The sequence below is a fragment of the Chrysemys picta genome, chromosome 6 (genome assembly GCF_011386835.1).
Source record: "Chrysemys picta bellii isolate R12L10 chromosome 6, ASM1138683v2, whole genome shotgun sequence".
Lineage (NCBI taxonomy): Eukaryota > Metazoa > Chordata > Testudines > Emydidae > Chrysemys > Chrysemys picta.
Genome location: NC_088796.1, coordinates 39,271,683 through 39,292,072, shown reverse-complemented (window position 1 = coordinate 39,292,072; position 20,390 = coordinate 39,271,683). Strand labels below are relative to the sequence as shown.

The following is a 20,390-nucleotide window of genomic DNA, read 5'->3' as shown; positions in this document are numbered from 1 at the left end:
AGCGCCAGCTGGAAATGGGGTGGGGCCCTGCTGGCTGGGAGCTGGCATGCAACTGAGTCTACACTGATGGACCAGCAGGAGGAGCAGACAAGCCCCCCACGCTGCTGCTTCGCTCCACCACCAGTCTTGCACACCCACCCCCATCATTGGGCTGGACCCCATCCCACTCACCGCTGGTGGGCGGGTGGCTGGCAAGCAGGGATCCAGCCAACAGCAGGACCCGCCAGTACTGATGGGGGAGGAGGGGGGAAGGAGAGACAGAAAATATGGGACAATTTGTCTGTTTTTAAGAAAAAAAGTCAGGACACCTGCAGGAGGGTTTAAATATGGGACTATCCCTTTAAAAATGGGATGTCTGGTCAGCCTAGGTATCTACCTGGCATAGCTGGGCCTGTCTGAAGTATAGAAGCATGGCATGTTGTGTCTGCAGGTGAAGTTTCCTATCACCCTCTCACTCTGCATGGACATTTAGAATTAGCATCTGCATAACCCGGAGAAAATGATCCAAGAACTTGAATGTAGGAGACTGGGCATATCCCTGTGTCTGAAATTCCTCCAGCAGTGGTAGCATATGTTACAGCATCATCAAGCTCTTTAATGACTTGTTGTAAGGATTCAGTGTCTTCAGACTCAAACACCTTTTGAGTCAGCCAACACTTCCCAGACAAATGCTGGAACTACATGAGCACTCCCTCCCTGCTCACACCATTTAACAAATGAATAAAGTTTCAGAGCACTCAGGGCCTCAAATACGAGATTCAAGCTATGTAGAGAAGGCGAATCACTTACCAGCAAGCATTTGATCTCGAGTACGAGCTGCATACATCTCAGATTCAATAAGAAGGACTAGCAATGTGATTTGTCTGGGTGAAAAGCACCCTGATAAATCAAACTGGTACCAAGTTCATTTGGGGGAGCCCATTTCATTTGCTGAGCAAAAGCATAGAGCTGCAACAGCTGCTGCTATTTCCTTACATTTCAGCATTGTGGCATAGACTGTGGCCATGTCAGCTGGTTGGACATCCACAAAAAGTGCATATGCAACTGCTGTGTAGGTGCTATTCTTTGTTGCAAGCTTGTGCTTTAAATCAAACCAAAATGGAATCACTTGAGTGTGAACAATATCATCATCATTTGGTATTGGTAGGACATCATGAGGTAGTAGTGTTAAAAGTTACCAAGAGCGAGCTCAGATGGTGTTTATATGTAGGTGACAGGAGTTTATTTTCTCAAGTACTTTTTCATGGTGAGTTGGTTCTGGACATGTCTCTAGGTTTCTCAAATGCTGCACACTGTATAAAAAAGACTTTGGTTGCCCAGGAAGAGTAGGTGACTTCCTTCCCAGCTTCCATGATATTTCTTGTGATGCTGGACTATTTGCAGACTGTTCTTGAATTACCATTCTAGACAATGAATGGAAGGTGTTTACTATATTACCAGTCTCTGTAGTGATGTCTATATTATCACCTTCTTTACGGATGAGATTTCCACCAGCACAAGTGCTATAATTCAATTTGGAATTAACAAATCTCCCTTGAGTCTTTCTACTTCAGTTTTTAAAGCACTAGTGATTAACCACCTCAGCTCATCATCATTGATGAAAAAAATCCATGAAGGTGTAGTATATCTCTATTAAATTGCAAGATCCAAACTCATGGTGTAGCTGTGAGGCAAGGCTTACGTGCAGTGGTGTCATGATTTTGGAACAGTTAAATACTATGTACTCCACAATTTGAATGTCTTCTGAACGATTATACTCATTGCTAGCCAAATTATATGCCTCTTTATCTATCAACCAAAGGACAAACTCCTGCTCCAAGTGGGGCAAAAAAGTAGCTGACCTCTGTAAACTACAATCACCTGGCTTTGGATAATACCGAGTCTTTCCTTCTGGCTATTTCAGAGCGAAGGATTGAAGTGGAATTATATAAAACCACTTGTTCATTTGAAAGCTTCTCATCAGGCTCACTCACCAGAAGAACATTCACAAAATGTGGGTGAATTTAAATTCCTGTTTCAGATTACTAGCAGCTTGGATAGCATCTGTTAATGTTATTGCACTGCACAGAACAAGGGTAGACTTGCTTTGTCCATGCTGTGCATGGAATGAAATTGCAGAACATAAAGTCTTCCTAATTTTGCCTGTAATTTGCTACTGGAATAGCCTGCATTTTCTACATCTGAGGGAAGTAGGGCTTTATATCTTTGTAGCAGCTTGGACAGGAGACTAGCCTTGTTGTACATAAGACCATTGTCTAGTTCTTCCATCAGCTGATAAAATGCAATGTCATCAGGTGAATGTATTGTTGCAGTGTAACTAGATGGTTTTGCTTTACGATTTGTTTTACTGAAGTAGGAAGAAAGGCACGTTGAGTGATAAACTGCATTCTTAGCAATCAACTCTTCCTCAGATATTCTGCACTTATGTCATCATATCTTCTTTGAAATGCTCCCTCCCTTTGATTGGTTATTCTGAACTGAATAGCCTTACAAAATCAGGACCCTTTTTTGAAGCTGAATTAAATTGTTAGCAACCCCGGTATTACGTTTGCTTACCTCCATGTCAGCTTCAGGCACACCAATTGTGCTCACCTGGATGTCTGATATACCAGTGAAACTTAATTTAAAGATTCAACTTTCCCTGGGATGCAAGGCAGCTAAGTAGGCCAATCTGTAGGAGACCCACCAATAACTCAGCTGCTTGAAATCTTTGGATGATAAATTTAAAATTACAAGAATGCGAAGATTAGTTTAACCAATCTCTCTGACAGAATAACTGATAATTTCTCATTATTGCCTAGAGAGCTTAGATACTATTAATAAGTTACCAGTTACCGTACATGGTAAAGTGTGAATGCGTTATTCCAAACTGACAGATTTGAACAATTTGCATATTTTTAAACTGCACCGTCTTCTAAAATATTGTGATTTTGTATCAAGAATTTTTTTTTAAAGTTTGTATTGAAATTGACCTTTAGTTAGGGATCTTTGTTTAAATTTTGTGTTGTGATTTTGTTGAATTTATTGCATTATATGAATGAAAACTTTTTTACATGATCCTAAGATGATAAGCTTGGTAATGTATATACACCTGACAAGATTCTTTATCTTCCTCTGTACATGAATCAGGAAAACTCCGTATGGGAAAAATAAAATTGACAAGTAACTGGTTTCCATTTCTAGTTCTTCCACAGACCTCCTGTGTAACCCTGGACACTTAATTTCTGTGCCTCATTTTCCACATGGGGATAAACGTGGGGAATACTACTACTTAATTCTATCTAACATGTGTTGTGTTGGGAGATCTTCATGAGGTAGGCCTTACAGAAATACATATTATTATTATTATTATTATAATAAGTGGTCTACTACATTGAATTAACATATGCTTAATAAGGACAGCAACTTTAGTGAGACATTTTCCTGAAAATTGAACTAGTCTAATTATAGTGTATGGCTTGATTGTTGCTTAATTGGGACAGCATTAGCAAAAATTCTGCTCAATGAGGATTCAGTCAGTGTCAAGGGGTTAAGTAATATTTACATTTGAAGTGTTTAGCCTTCTAATTCAGAAATGGCCAACGAAAGATTAAAAGAAGAAATGTATTGAATATCAGTTCAGTATCACCCTTTTTAATTCAGTTCAGGGTTCTCCTTCATTATAAAGCTTTTCAGACTGTTTATGAAAAAAAGATTATCAGAACAGCTGCTTAATCACGATGACAGACTCAGCAAAGGTGTCCCAATAAAGCAGATACCATTGTAGTTGGCATATGAAACACTGCTGCATAGCTTTCTAACAGGCTGGTAAATAGTACTTTGAATGTTGAAACAAGATCTCTTTGTCTAGGTATTTATCAGGCTACCATCAATGTACTATCTAAGTACCTCAAAGCAGTTACTAATTTATTATGATGCCACCACTGTGAGGTCAGAACTGACTTAGAAGTGTGCACGGGGATCAAGTCACTGATTCTGGTATAGCTCTCATTTCCCAGTTATTTATATTATGATAGCATCCAGAGGTCATGATCAGGATTGGGTGCTGTACAAATATAGAAGAATAGAATACAGAAGTCCCTGTCCCAATGAGCAGAGACAGAGGATCTGGGCTGAGCCTCTTAGAGATCTAGCACAGAACTTGCAGCACACAGGGAGAGAGGTTAATGTGGCTTTAAACTTGAAAAGAGATTAAATTCATGGGGTTTTTTTAGCTTAAGCAATGAGGGTTCAATGCCAGTAGAACCTTGGAAATGTTAAAGAGAAATAATCCACAGTTTTGTTGATTAACACCAAATTGTTCTCATGCTATCAACAATACTGTTGCACTGTATGGGAAACAATATTTTACTGTGTGCATTGTATTGAAAACAACCTAATAAAGAAAAAACAAATAAAGATATTTATAATTAGTACTGTACTAATATTTTTTTTATTGATTTCTGTATACTTATTATAATCTATATTTATGTGTGATGCACTATATTATGTACAAAAAAATCCCAATAAAAATCATTTTTCAGCAAGATGGCTGTAACAAGGAAGCTAGAAAATAAAAAAAAATTCTGTTGAAAAAATCTTTCATGGGTTATTTATTGTGAGAAAGGCTTTTTATTTTACAAACTTTCAGCCAACATGCCTATGCAAACTGGATTCTGTTTTCCTTTAAGTATATTTAGCTACCTACAGTCTCATCAGAAAAATGGCATTGCGTGATTTCCACAGGGACAAACTTATCTCACGGGAAAGGATCAGACAGATACTTTAATTCAAGAGCAGGCAGGGATGAGTAATATGCAGCCTAATCCTCAGAGTTAGATTTACAATATAATAAGAGAGACAAATCAATAGTCTCTCTATAATCACTGTGGTTAACTTTTTTCAATTATAAGCAGTGAACAAGAAGTACCGTTTCTCATAGTTTATATATATATAGTTATTTTCTCACCAGATTATAAGAAATATTAGGCAAGAGAATAAAAAAAGTCCCAAATACATACCCATATGAAAGTACAGTCTAACTTCAACCAAAAAATAATTTACTTCAATATAAAGTTAAGCATGCTCAATCTCTATCTAGTATGCGGTGCACGCTGTTATGTCACTTTAAAAATGTTTCAGTTATGTCGTGATATTCATTATTAGAAGAAATCCATCTCTAAAATTACACAGCAGTGAATTAACATTTTATTCCAGGATAAAACCTCAGTGGTGTTTAAATTAAATAATCCTTAACTGACCAGAAAGTATTATTTAACCTTCACTTTACAGAGACTTTTTCTATTGTGTTCCCAACATCTCATGGGTCATGGGACTACAGTTTGATTAGAGACCATTTATTGCCAGATGGATTAAGTGCATCTGAGAGTCTGGCTCTAGATTTACAATTAATGGAGCATGATGTACTTGAGAAAAACTTAACTGCTGTACTGAAACACTCTTAAATATAGCAATAACAACACTCTAGTAACTAACTTGCTATCCTCTTCCTAAAACTACATTTAAAAATAAAGTAATCTCTCCATAATGCATGAAAAAAGAATGCAGTAGATTTCTGACAGGTTGCACTGTCAATCATGCAAAAGTAAAAAACGGTTACCTACCTTTCGTAACTGTTGTTCTTCAAGATGTGTTGCTCATGTCCATTCCATTCTAGGTGTGTGTGCACTCACGTGTGCAGTCGAGATTTTTGCCTTAGCAGTATCCATAGGGTCAGCTCTGGCACCACCTTGAGTGCCGCATTCATGTGTCGGTATATCAAGCGCCGTCAGCCCTACGCCCTCTAAGTTCCTTTTTGGTGATAACCCCGACAGAGGGGCAGGAGGGCAGGTAACGGAATGGACATGAGCAACATATCTTGAAGAACAGTTACGAAAAAGGTAGGTAACCATTTTTTCTTCTTCGAGTGCTTGCTCATGTCGATTCTATTCTAGGTGACTCACAAGCTTGTGTCTCTCTCACCTTCTTCGTGCTGACCCCTTCACGAGGCTGCCAAGGCCTTGGTGGCAGGGGCGGACAAAACTGCTTCCATGGCCCTTTTGGAGGTGGGCAGGATGGATGATGGGCTTTGAATCATAGAATATCAGGGTTGGAAGGAACCTCAAGAGGTCATCTAGTCCAACCCCCTGCTCAAAGCAGGACCAATTCCCAACTAAATCATCCCAGCCAGGGCTTTGTCAAGCCGGGCCTTAAAAACCTCCAAGGAAGGAGACTCCACCACCTTCGTAGGTAACGCATTCCAGTGCTTCACCACCCTCCTAGTGAAATAGTGTTTCCTAATATCCAACCTGGACCTCCCCCACTGCAACTTGAGACCATTGCTCCTTGTTCTGTCATCTGCCACCACTGAGAACAGCCGAGCTCCATCCTCTTTGGACTCCCCCTTCAGGTAGTTGAAGGCTGCTATCAAATCTCCCCTCATTCTTCTCTTCTGGAGATTAAACAATCCCAGTTCCCTCAGCCTCTCCTCATAAGTCATGTGCTCCAGACCCATAATCATTTTTGTTGCCCTCCGCTGGACTCTTTCCAATTTTTCCACATCCTTCTTGTAGTGTGGGGCCCAAAACTGGACACAGTATTCCAGATGAGGCCTCACCAATGTCGAATAAAGGGGAACGATCACGTTCCTCGATCTGCTGGCAATGCCCCTACTTATACAGCCCAAAATGCCATTAGCCTTCTTGGCAACAAGAGCACACTGTTGACTCATATCCAGCTTCTCGTCCACTGTGACTCCTAGGTCCTTTTCTGCAGAACTGCTACCTAGCCATTCGGTCCCTAGTCTGTAGCAGTGCATGGGATTCTTCCGTCCTAAGTGCAGGACTCTGCACTTGTCCTTGTTGAACCTCATCAGGTTTTTTTTGGCCCAATCCTCTAATTTGTCTAGGTCCCTCTGTATCCGATCCCTACCCTCTAGTGTATCTACCACGCCTCCTAGTTTAGTGTCATCTGCAAACTTGCTGAGAGTGTAGTCCACACCATCCTCCAGATCATTAATAAAGATATTAAACAAAACCGGCCCCAGGACCGACCCTTGGGGCACTCCGCTTGAAACCGGCTGCCAACTAGACATGGAGCCATTGATCACTACCCGTTGAGCCCGACGATTTAGCCAGCCTCCCTCATTCAGTAAGGGGCCCACACTTTCCTTGACCTTCTTCTTGTTGCTAACATACCTGAAGAAACCCCCTTCTTGTTACTCTTAACATCTCTTGCTAGCTGCAACTCCAAGTGTGATTTGGCCTTCCTGATTTCACTCCTGCATGCCTGAGCAATATTTTTATACTCCTCCCTGGTCATTTGTCCACTTCTTGTAAGCTTCTTTTTTGTGTTTAAGATCAGCAAGGATTTCACTGTTTAGCCAAGCTGGTTGCCTGCCATATTTACTATTCTTTCTATACATCGGGATGGTTTGTTCCTGCAACCGCAATAAGGATTCTTTAAAATACAGCCAGAGGGCTTTGGCAATTTTCAGGACCCCGTCATGCACTGGTAGTGCAACACGTGCCGGGGTAGAATCTGAGAGGACATTGAATAAGGTGTCTGCCTGCTCAGCCATCTCCTCCACCAATAGGCCCAAATTCTCGGCCACCTGTCAAAGCATGGGCTGGTGTTCCTTAAAATCGTCCAGCGGACTGGACCTCAAGGGTCCTGCGACCGCCTCGTCCGGGGACGAGGACAACAGCTGTACCGCCGGGATAGGCTCCAGGGCATCATCCCTTGTTGGAGATGGGGGGTTTTGGGGTGGGCACTGTCTCCTCTACCCCGACCTCTGAGCAAGTTCTCGTGGACCGAGCCCGGTGTTGCTGCCAGCTGTTGTTCTGAGACGGCAGCAGATGAATGGTGTGAAGGGGGCAATGCATTACCGGCATGCCCCACGCACTCCTTTAAGGCCACTGTCCTGGCCACTGGCCATGCTGCCAAGGCAGCCGTAGATGTTGAAGCAGCCTCAGGTGCCCATTCACACTGGTGGGGTCTTGACGAGGGGCTGACCTGCCCTTCCGTGCTGGAGGAATCACCTTCCAGTGACCATGGTGGGGCCGTCAATGCCTGTGTCTGCCTGCTGACCGTTGCTGCCGGAAATTGGTGTTTGGAGTGAGAGGATCGGTGCTGGTATCAAGGAGACCAGGGCCAGGGGGACTGGAATTGCAACGGGGAGCGCTCCCACAGGGCAGGCGACTGAGAGCTGGGCTGAGAACGACCAGCGGGAGGACAAACGGTGGCGGTGAAATGGAGACTGACGCCTTCCCCAAGGCTATCTGAGTTGAGATGGTGGGGATCGCAACTGTGGTGCCGGTGTCCGAGGGTGAGCCCCAGAGGATCTGAGCTACATTGCTGGAGATCTGCAGCGCGGAAATGGAGAGCGCTGCCTCGTCTCGGGCTTCTTTATTTTCTTTCTGGGCACTGGCGACAGTGGTACGTTGTGCACTGAGGCCGAGGTACTAAGCGAGTCTTGTCAGGACGGCTCAGAAGTCGGACGAAGGGCCGCCTCCATGAGGAGACCCCGCAAACGATTATCCTGATCTTTCTGAGTCCTGGGTGGAAAATGTTTACAAATACAGCACTTGTCCTTCACATGTGACTCCCCCAAGCACTTGAGGAGGCTGCTGTGGGGGTCACTTACAGGCATAGGCCTGTGACAGTTCGCGCAAGGCTTAAACACTGGAGACTGGGACATGCCCTACCTGGGGCAAAGTCCCCGCTGGGAATCTAACTTCTAACTCCTAACTACACTTAACAACTACTTAACGCTAACTACTATAAAAAACTATTTACAAGGTCCTAAGGCTCAAAGTCAGGAGAGACAAAACCACCAGCCCTTGCTATGTAAAGATAAGCGCTCCGACTAACCACCACAGGCGATAAGAAGGAATGGAGAGAGCACAGGGCTGGCGGCACCTGATATACTGACGCACAAGTGTGGCACTTGACGTGGTGCCACAGCGGGCTCTACGAATACCTCTAAGGCAAAAATCTCTGACAACGGCGCATGTGGGCACGCACACACCTAGAATGGAATTGACATGAGCAAGCACTTGAAGAACCACCATTCATTCTTAGAAGTCAGCTGATAAAACAATGCAGACAAAAGAAGAAATGCACATGCTTAATATCATGATATCATTTTCAAAAAATGATTTTTGGCATAGCAGATTCAGTCCTTTTATCTAAATGTTCTGTTGCGCAAAGAAATATTTTGTCTAATAAAATAACAAAATTACACTAGAGAGATATACATTCCCTCTCACTGGCAAATTTGCTTTCGGTGGCTCAGTTGCAGAAGTGTAGACCCTAGATTTCTCCTTGTCACTTACTGTGACTGCTAGGATGATTACCAGTTACCACTGAGGATTTCCCTGTTATCTAGGACTCCCTCCTCTGCTTCTCCACGCTACTGCCTTCCTACCTGAAAGAAATATGTTAACCTATCCTAGCTCCCTATATAATATAGTGGGTTTCTTGTAAATGCCAGTGCTTGGAAAACCTAGTTGGCAGTGAGTCTGCATTGTCTCAAATGAGACACAGAAAATAAATTAAAAGGTGAATGGCATACAATGTCATTCTGTCGCTTGGTCTATGACAGCTCAGATGACGGGTTCTATAAATCAGTACCCTACCAGGGGGAAAAAAAACCTAGGGAGGAAGAACAAAAATTCAAGCTTGGAATAGAAGACAACGACTAAGGGGAAGGGAAGAAGTGGATTATTTTATGCAACAGCAAATATATCCTGAACTACCATTGTTGGGTCTGGGTACCTGCTGCCAAAAAAGGAAGTACTTAGCATAGAATTTTGTTGCAAACAGGTCTTAAAAATAATTTACAAGCATTGCATTCTTACTGAATTTGGCTCTATTAAAGCAACCAAACCATTATCATCATAAAAGGATAAAAAAATATGCTATGGATAATAGTAGGATAATATTTTTGTGGATTGTGAAACTGTTTTATCTTTTTTTTTTAATTAGTATGTTCTAATTAACTTAAAACACTACGGAAGTTTAGAATTAAAAACAAAATTAAAAACAGCTGAATGGGATTATTGTAATTAGGGATACTGCAGTCTTAATAAAAAGTGGATTTAGCTAGATTAATATGCAAAGAGTTGACCTAAAACACTAATTGGCTCTACTTAAAATTAGCATACAATTTAAGGAAATTAAGAACCACCTGAGGAAACTGTGAACCATATACCAAAAACAGGAAAGTCAAATGTTTATATAAGATGTTGGCTTCCTACCAAAGAAAGAATGAAATATGAATTAAACAAATTGTTACAGATATAAACTGTCACTTCTGTTCTACAGGATAGAAAATGTTTCAAGTTTCTAACAACTATTCTGCAAGAAAGACTAAATGTTTGGAAATCCTTAGTAATGTTCCTGTTTGAGACATAGGCAAAGACTGGAAGACATGTTGAAGGATTTTTTTCTCCCTCTCCCCCACTCCAATCACTTCTTGGCAGCATTTCTTTAAGAATATAAGAATGGCCATACTGGGTCAGACCAAAAGTCCATCTAGCCCAGGATCCTGTCTTCCGACAGTGGCCAATGCCAGGTGCCCCAGAGGGAATGAACAGAATAGGTAATCATCAAGTGATCCATCCCCTATCACCCATTCCCAGCTTCTGACAAACAGAAGCTAGGGACACCATCCCGGCCATCCTAGCTAATAGCCATTGATGAACCTATCCTCCATGAATTTATCTAGTTCTTTTTTGAACCCTGTTATAGTTTTGGCCTTCACAACATCCTCTGGCAGGGAGTTCCATAGGTTGACTGTGCATTGAGTGAAAAAACACTTTCCTTTTGTTTGTTTTAAACCTGCTGCCTATTAATTTCATTTGGTGGCCCCAAGTTCTTGTGTTATGAGAAGGAGTAAATAACACTTCCTTCTTTACTTTCTCCACACCAGTCATGATTTAATAGACATCTATCATATCCCCCCTTAGTCATCTCTTTTCCAAGCTGAAAAGTCCCAGTCTTATTAATCTCTCCTCATACGGCAGCCGTTCCATACCCCAATCTTTTTTTTTTTTTCCCTTTTCTGAACCTTTTCTAATTCCAATATATCTTTTTTGAGATGGGACGGCCACGTCTGCATGCAGTATTCAAGATGTGGGCTTACCATGGATTTATATAGAGGGAATATGATATTTTCTGTCTTATTATCTATCCCTTTCTTAATGATGCCCAACATTCTGTTTGCTTTTTTGACTGCTGCCGCACATTGAGTGGATGTTTTCAGAGAACTTTCCACAATGACTCCAAGATCTCTTTCTTGCGTGGTAACAGCTAATTTAGACCCCATCATTTTATATTGGGACGGGGTCTAAAGTTGGGATGATGTTTTCCAATGTGCATTACTTTGCATTTATCAACATTGAATTTCATCTGCCATTTTGTTGCCCAATCATCCAGTTTTGAGAGATCCTTTTGTAGCAATTAGCAGTCTGCCTGGTACTTAACTATCTGGAGTAGTTTTATATCATCTGCAAATTTTGCCACCTCACTGTTTACCCCTTTTTCCAGATCATTTATGATGATATTAAATAGGACTGGGCCCGGTACAGACCCTGGGGGACACACCACTATTTACCTCTCTCCATTCTAAAAACTGACCATTTATTCCTACCCTTTGTTTCCTATCTTTTAACCAGTCGCCAATCCATGAGAGAACTTTCCCTCTTATCCGATGACTGCTTACTTTGCTTAAGAGCCCTTGGTGAAGGACCTTGTCAAAAGCTTTCTGAAAATCTAAATACATTATATGCACTCAATCCCCCTTGTCCACATGCTTTTTGACCCCCTTAAAGAATTTTAGTAGATTGGTGAGGCATAATTTCCCTTTATAAATACCATGTTGACTATTCCCCAACAAATTATGTTCATCTATGTGTCTGACAATTTTGTTCTTTACTAGACTTTAGAGTCTGAAAAAAATGCAAAAGTATAATTGTCTATGCTATGCAGTTTGTCCTGAAGGTTCCTGACCTCTCAGTTGGCATCAGAGTTTTTAATGCATACTATAAATGACAACAATGGATGAACCAAATCCAGTGGCAAAGACTTACGGTTGACTACTGTATTAAATTATAACTCTACACATTTAACTAAAGATATCAAGAACCTACCATCTTCTTCCTTTTGTCCTGTTCTGTAGGAGGTTCCTCATCTTCTGTCACTTTGGGCTCCTCAAAATGAGACATCAACATGCAGCTAAGAACAGGAATACACATATTGTAAATTCACACTAACAATTAAAATACTCAAAAAATAAATGGCAGACTAACTAGGTATTCAAGATAATGGAAAAATATGTATGTTATTTAAAAACTACCATTGCTTTTTAACAGTAGCTACCTCAACAGGATATCAAAAAATAACATAAAGGATCCCATGTCACTCAAGAGGTTTAGCGTTACCTGTTTTATTGCAAAGGGGTCCTTCCACTGTTAGAGGCAATAGTGTCCTTTCTAAATTGCCAACCTGCTTAGACAACTTGTTGTCAGCTAGAATATATTGAGCCAGTTTTTAAAACATGTATTCCCACATCATATATAAAACCAAGTCCCTTTTCAGTTTGTATGTTTGCTATACTAAATAGACATATGGATTTAGAAGTTACTGTGGTTAGAGAGGGCTCAAATGTTTTTCTATTTAAGTCTCTGGTTTAAGTCAGGTTTTGAAGTAAAATTAAAAAATTTCAGATGCTTAGGGCTTGGTTCGTACCATCAGGCCTTCTTGGTTCTTTCATTAAGGTTTTTCAAGGTTCAGTTTAATAACAGTGCTATATAATCCCAGTATTTCACATGTCACAAATGTTTCATGCATTTTAAAAACGGCTCTCAGAGGTTCTTTATATTATGGTAAAAAGTGATTAGGGTCTTTAATAAAAGTGAATTGGTGAATAAGAAATTAATTTTCAAAAGGAGATGCAGATCGGTAGAAATGAAATGAAAGGCACACGTATGGATGTGGGGCTGCAAATTTCCGATCCCAAAATTATGATGAGCCAATAAATAATGTAATAAGCCCTCTGTGGTGAAGATGCTGCAGTCCAAGTGTGCCTCAATGAGCTACTGAAGAAGGTGTCAGTTCCCTTTGTTTCTAGACTGTTCTCTCTTAGGACATCGCCATACTTGGGAAATGTATCACAAGACTCGCATCAGTTCGGACACTGGTTAGTTCACAGATCCTTATGTGTGTTTGAACAGCAACCACAGAACCCAAGGGCTCCCCTTGTTTTATGTTTAAAATAAGCCATGGAGTCTGCACCATTGTGGTGTAAACCCAGGTTGCCAATGAAGGTTCCAGGCTGCATTATAAGTGAAGTCTAAGATTTCTGAGTATTTTTTCACTGGGGATAGTAAATAAACTGTCTCTGGGAGGGGGGAACAAAAACTGCCCTTGACAAAACACTAATACAACCTTATCCTTATCCCAGTTCCTTTAGTGTGTAATAAACACCAGGGAAGACAATTAGAGAGAGATTCTTATCTAGTAACAAACTACCAACCATAAAATAACTAAATCCACGGAGCTCTTTGCAAAAGCCTATAGTAAGGAGGTAGAAGTGCTATGGACAATCTGGCAGTTAACAAAATCAGACTTTGCCACTTATAACTGAAATAATACTTTCAGAAATTACACAAAATGAAGAGGCAGAAAATGTTAGTAAGTTCTAACCACACAACTCGTCGCTCTGGTAATGACTCATGAACCAGTGGAACAGAAATTGGATTTGATTCATACCTCAGCATGGAGTTTAGGTGACTTACACAAACCAGTACAGCAAGTAAACTTGCTTCTTTACATGAACAAACAGACTTTAATTCAGGACAATGAACCTCTGAGAAGCAGAGCGGAACTCAGAATATTTCATGAAATTTAAAATAATATATTAAAATCTGATAAAGGAAATACTTTTTTTTACACAGCACATACTTAATCTGTACAACTCATTGTCACAAAGTTTACACACACGGATGAAAAATGGGAACATCCATAGGTACATTACATTGGGTAAAAAACTAGTTCTTTTATACCGGGTATAAAGACCTCCTGCTTTAGGGCATAAACCAATTAAAAACATACAAAGTGGTTAGAAAGCAATGTCCCCTATCAGGCAGTTTATCCTTATTTATCTACTACAGAGTTTATTGCAACCTTCCTCTGAAGTATCTGGTATTGGTCATTGTCAGAGACAGGATATCAGGCTACACAGATTACTGTTTTGATGTGGTATTCAGATATGCTGTGTTGCAATGGAAAACACAAAATATTCAATCAATTTATATTTTGTACATTTCTCTTCCATACTGACAGAGTTACTTAATTATCAGCCCCCTCAATGTGTTTAAATTATATCTAAGAGATGCTTGAAATTAAAGGAATGCTCCTCTCCTATAGAAAGATCTTCTTTATTCCTGCATTATAATGCTTAAGCTCCATGCTCTCTTCACTGGTACAAGAAGGATCTGTTTAAAATGGATGATCCATATTTTGAACCAATGTCAGCTATGACATCACACTCTGCTTTCATTGTGATATCTGGTTTTTTTTTGTTGGTCAGATTGACATTGAATTTTGGAGCTGATGAGATGAAGAAATTATGTGTTATCTCTGGGTTTTAAAGTTCTGTTTTTTCTTGCAGGGATGTGTTTGATGTAGTTCAAAGGGAACGCTTTTTAATTTTTTCAGCAGGGGGTTAAAATATACAGTGGAATTTAACTTCTTCCTGTTTAATATCCCTGTTAAATTAAAGCTGCCAAATTAAACAGAGGAACAGTGTATATTATGTATGAGCCTGAACAACACTGATTTTTTGCAAGATAAAGTAATAAACCGAATTCAAATTATTTTTCAGCTAATACATCCTCTAACTTGACAGAAGATAAACATGCTGGAGAAAATTTCAATAATGACACTCTTGCTTTCTAGAATAAATTGTATTTTGATATCCTTAGTACAATAACACTGAAGAACAGATTTTTTACCCTCATACATATTTGTGAGTGCTGTCAATAGGAAGATGTTTATATGTAAAATCCTGCTTTCTCTCTCTTGTAGCTGATAAGGCCTCTGCTTGGGGAATAAAATATGCTGACTGCTTATGCTGATGTGCTATTGCTAGTCTTTGTTTTTTCCATTAACAAAAAGATTTACTCTTCACTATTGTTCATTTATTTATTTTATTTATTTTTGTAATTCATTGTAAATGTATAAGGAGAATTAAGGTATAAAGGAATTGGACGTGGGAAAGCAGCACCTACATTTGTATTTTTAAACTCAAAAATACCTCTGTCATATACGTTGTTTTAATGCATTTAGGCAGAGCAGCACATTCAGAATTACAGAGGCTCTGCCTGACCATAAATACATTGCAACTTAGAAGTACTTCTAAGGTTGTTAAGGAATCCTTTGTAAGTCTGAAAACACCTGAATCACAGTGCTCCGTAGAAGGAAAATTTCTTACCAATTACTAAAGTTCTCAAAATAGATAGCCTCTGCAGAGAGACACTGTAGGAGGCACACTTGCCTTGCAATTCCACAGCCATTCTAACATATTTTAAACATCCGGGCATGTGTGCGCCTCCATCTGCGGACCCAAGAACCAGGCCTCATCACATAAGTATTCATTTCTCTACTTCATCTAAACTAGCTGCAGTACTCCCAAGAAGCAAGGAAGGAGGATGGATCAGTGTGGATCTGTAGCAACAATATATTTTGAGAGCTCCAGTTACTGATTAGTAACGTTCCTTTCTCTCTCAAGAAACTGCTTCATCAGACATGGCTTGTAGAAGATTAGCACACAGTAATTCTCATGAAGAGGGATAAGGACCATTTAAATAAAGACTTTTGCATCTAAGATGCAGATACTATTATGTAAACAAGCTGTGGAGGAAGGGTTACTCTTGTAGAATGGGCTCCCAGTCTCTCCAGTGCTGTAAACTGGGTACCAAATTTCATCCGGTCTTGATTTTCACCCCAAATACTAGAAACAGGATATTTTGCAAAAGCACATGGTTTTAAGCAATAACTCAAGGTCATTTTATGTCCATTTTATACACTCTAGTCTCAACAGGCAAGCTTTGTTGCTTTGGGAACAAGCCTGAAAAACTTATGGTTTCATTGATACCACCTGAGGAGAAACACTGAATGAAGTACATATAATTTATAAACCAAATGCTCTTTAATATATATGTAGGGGTGTAAGTGCACACATGCTCATGAAAAGCCATACAATAAGAGACCAAGTTAATAGGGCTGTCAAGAGCTTAAAAAAATTAATCGCAATTAATCGCACTGTTAAATAATAGAATACCATTTATTTAAATATTGTCCTCTGGAATGGTGGGCATATGAAGGGGCATATGAATGTTTAGCATATTTGGTATGTAAATACTTTGCCATGCCAGCTACAAAAGTGCCATGCAAATGCCTGTTCTCACTTTTTGGTGACACTGTAAATAAGAAGAGGGCAACATTATCTCCTGTAAATGTAAACAAACTTGTTTGTCTTAGCGATTGGCTGAACAAGAAGTAGGACTGAGTGGACTTGTAGGCTCTGAAGTTTTACATTTTTTTATTTTTGAGTGCAATTAGGTAACAAAACAAAAAAAAATCTACTTTTGTAAGTTGCACTTTCACAACAAAGAGATTGCACTACAGTACTTGTATGAGGTGAATTAAAAAATTCTATTTCTTTTATAATTTTTACAGTGCAAATATTTGTAATAAAAAATAATATACACTTTGATTTAAATTACAACACAGAATACAATTTATATGAAAATGTAGAAAAATATCCAAAATATTTAATAAATTTCAATTAGTAGTGTATTGTTTAACAGTGAAATTAAAACTGTGATTAATTGCGATTAATTTTTTTGAGTTAATTGCATGAGTTAACTGCAATTAATCAACAGCCTTACAAATTAGACATTGCCTCATACATTTACCTACCACATGGTCTTACAAATCACACACAATTTGTAAAACCATGTGGCAGATGAAGTTATTAGCCGAAGTCTAATTTAGTCTACTCCTACTTCAAGCTTGTTACAAAATTACAATACTTTCCTCATGCTTCAATACTCCCATGAAACCCCATACAAAAAAATATACTATTGTGAAAACAGACTTCTTCAGAACATGCAAATGTTTCAACTCCCCAAAGCAGTTTTTCCGGGGGGAGAGGGGGCAGAGAGAGTGCAAATCTTAAACTGCTAGTAAAATTCAGCACACACAAGTTAATTAGATTTTCCACTTACTCTTTGTATGTTCTTGTTTCAGGATCTTCAGTCATAACATCATGCAGCCCTTCCACAGAAATGTTAATGATGCCACAGAATTTATCTTGGATAACACTGGAAAACAACAGGAAAATGTTTTAGCTGGACTAGCTAAACAGGAAATTTGCTTGATAAGCATAGGGCACACCTATATTGCAGTGTTTTCATTATTTAATGCTCAGCTGAACACATTGTCAAGTAACTTTTCAAAATTTTAAAAATAAATTACACAAACTGCTAAGAAGCAACTGCCAAAACAAGTGACTAAAAGTATCGAAAAGGCAAATTAACTAGAAATGTAGAGTTTTCTTTTTTTTTCCTTTAGAAGGATGAAACTGCACTATACGTCTACCAATAACTTATACCATACAACTTTGTAGACAATTACAAAACTGGATAAAAATTGAAATATCTTAAATAAGGGAAAAACCTTTATCATTACTATATGAGTGCAATTCATCTTTAAATTTGAAGGATAGGATTAAAACTCAAAATGATGTGCACAAACTGGAGAAATGGTCTGAAGTAAATAGGATGTAATTCAATAAGAACAAATGCAAAGTACTCCACTTAGGAAGGAATAATCAGTTAGACACATACAAAATGGGAAATGACTGCCTAGGAAGGAGTACTCTGGAAAGGGAGCTGGGGATCATAGTGGCTCACAAGCTAAATACAAGTCAGATGCACACCTATACTCCGATATAACACTGTCCTCGGGAGCCAAAAATCTTACCGCGTTATAGGTGAAACAGCATTATATCGAACATGCTTTGATCCGCCGGAGTGCTCAGCCCTTCCCCCCTGGAGCACTGCTTTACCATGTTATATCTGAATTCGTGTTATATCGGGTCACTTTATACTGGGGTAGAGGTGTATTAGCAGGAATGTTGTAAATAAGACACAAGAAATAATTCTTCTGCTCTACTCCACACTGATTAGGCCTCAACTAGAGTATTGTGTCCAGTTCTAGGCACTAAATTTCAGGAAAGATGTGGATAAATTGGAGAAAGTCCAGAGAAGAGCAACAAAAATGATTAAAGGTTTAGAAAACATGACCTATGAGGAATATTGAAAAAACTGGGTTTGTTTAGTCTGGAGAAGAAAAGACTGAGGGAGGACATGATAACAGTTTTTAAGTACATAAAAGGTTGTTATAAGGATGAGGGAGAATGTATTTTGCTCTTTTTAAAAAAGACTATGTACAGTAAACCTAAGAAATATTAAAAATATGGAAGAAAGAATGATATTGGGACTGATTCTAACAAGCACAGTTTCTAATAGCAATCATATATTTCATAGAATCGAACACTTGGAAGGGACCTAGAGAGGTCTTCTAGTGCAGTCCACTGCACTCAAGGCAGGACTAAGTATTACCTAGACTATCCCTGACACGTGTTTGTCTAACCTGCTCTTAAAATCTTCAATGACGGAGATTCTACAACCTCCCTGGGCAATTTATTCCAGTGCTTAACGACCCTGACAGTTAGGAAATTTTTCCTAATGCGCTACCTAAACCTCCCTTGCTGCAATTTAAGCCCATTGCTTCTTACCCTAGCCTCAGAAGTTAAAGAGAACAATTTTTCTTAAACAACTTCTAAAATCTTCTATTAAAGCAGGGGCATATCAACACTGTCTTTATGGAAGATGATTATGTACTAAAATATGGTATATAAGCTTGTGAACAAATTGTGGCTACCCCAAAAATGCTTTCCTTCTTGAGTAACAAAATTACTTACATTTAATATTTTAATCAAACAGTCATATGAGAAATTAAATTCAAGAAAAATCTTGGATTTGAATGAATACCCTTACCAGCAATAGGCAGTTTTTACATTAAGGCCAGTAAGGACCAATATGATCTAGTTTTGACTTCCTGTGTAACACAGGCCACAGAATTTCACCCAGCACATCTTTTAGAGCATCATCCAATTCTGATTTAAAGACTTCAAGTAATGGAGAATCCACAACATCTCAGTGATTAATTATCATCACTGTTAAAAAACTGTGCCTTAAATCTAGCCTGAATTTATCTAGCTTCAGCTTCCAGTCATTGGATCTTTTTATGTCTTTGTCTGCTAGACGGAAGAGCCCTCTACTAAAAGTTTAATTTTTTAAAGTTTTAGTTTGAATGAAGCAGCTATGGAAACAAGACCTTGTACCTAGCTTTGAAGACAGCTATAAAACAATATTTTAGACTTCATTGTGATGGGTTGATGGTAGTGACTCTCCTGTTCTATTTTAAGGCCCATTTCATTCTTTCATGCTTGAAAATGGATTTGTTGAACTGACCTCATAACTTTCACTATTTTGGGAAAAGCGATATTGGGAGCACATAATACTTTAGGAAACATTTTTGTCTGATCCAGATAGTAGATAATGTTTTCACCCCTCTACTACAGTGCATGCTTAGTCTCATGAAGGCACTAGAATGCTCCTATGGACTCTGCTGGAGCATCCAACCTCTCAACAAGTCACTTTAGCAGCACATGGCCTGCATATATACTATTCTGTTCTTATACTGCACCTTTAACCATAATATCTGAATACCCTCCAGCAATGCATTAAGCAATGTGACTAACATAAGTTGTGTGTTTGTTCTTTCATCCCCTCCCCAGGGGAAGATTTTGTGCAGTGGAGTGTTTTACTTTGGATTTAAAAAAATATATTTACACACACACACAGTTATATGTTTATATGAGAAAAGGCAAGGCAAAAGAAATATGCGTTGCTCTTAGAGTGGAAGGTAATGAGATTTGTGATGGTTATTAGTTCCTCTGGGAGTTCATTCCAGTCTTGGACCACCCCCAAGACAGTGCTATCCTTATTGTAGAAAGTTCCATTGTGCCAGAAGAGCAAAGTTCACAGCCTTGGACTTTATCTTCAAGCTGTGGTGGATCTTTTAGATAATCTGGGCCTCAGCCATTGAGCACCTTTAAGATAACGATGAAGACCTTGAACTTGATTCGAAATTCCATGGGAAGCCAGTGTATAGAGCAGAGGACAGATGTGATATGTTTGCAGTAGCCTCTGTTGCTGAGGAGACTTGGCCCAGTGTTTTATATTAGCTGGAGTTTCCTAAATGCCGAAGGCTTC

The 20,390-nt window shown here is 39.3% G+C and overlaps 1 protein-coding gene across 7 annotated transcripts in view; it reads right to left on the bottom strand.

Moving 5' to 3' along the window:
- Positions 1–20,390, bottom strand: part of IPO11 (importin 11) — a 255,344-nt gene that overhangs the window by 8,626 nt on the left and 226,328 nt on the right. For all 7 annotated transcript variants that reach the window (XR_010602178.1, XM_005300957.5, XM_005300955.4 and 4 more), the window contains 2 exons: positions 17,274–17,369; positions 12,132–12,216 (listed from right to left, as the gene is read on the bottom strand). Coding sequence is in view for 6 of the 7 variants with exons in the window: in XM_005300957.5 (XP_005301014.2) it covers positions 12,132–12,216; positions 17,274–17,369 (181 nt within the window). In the remaining variant the exon portion in view is untranslated. The remainder of the gene's footprint in view (positions 1–12,131; positions 12,217–17,273; positions 17,370–20,390) is intronic.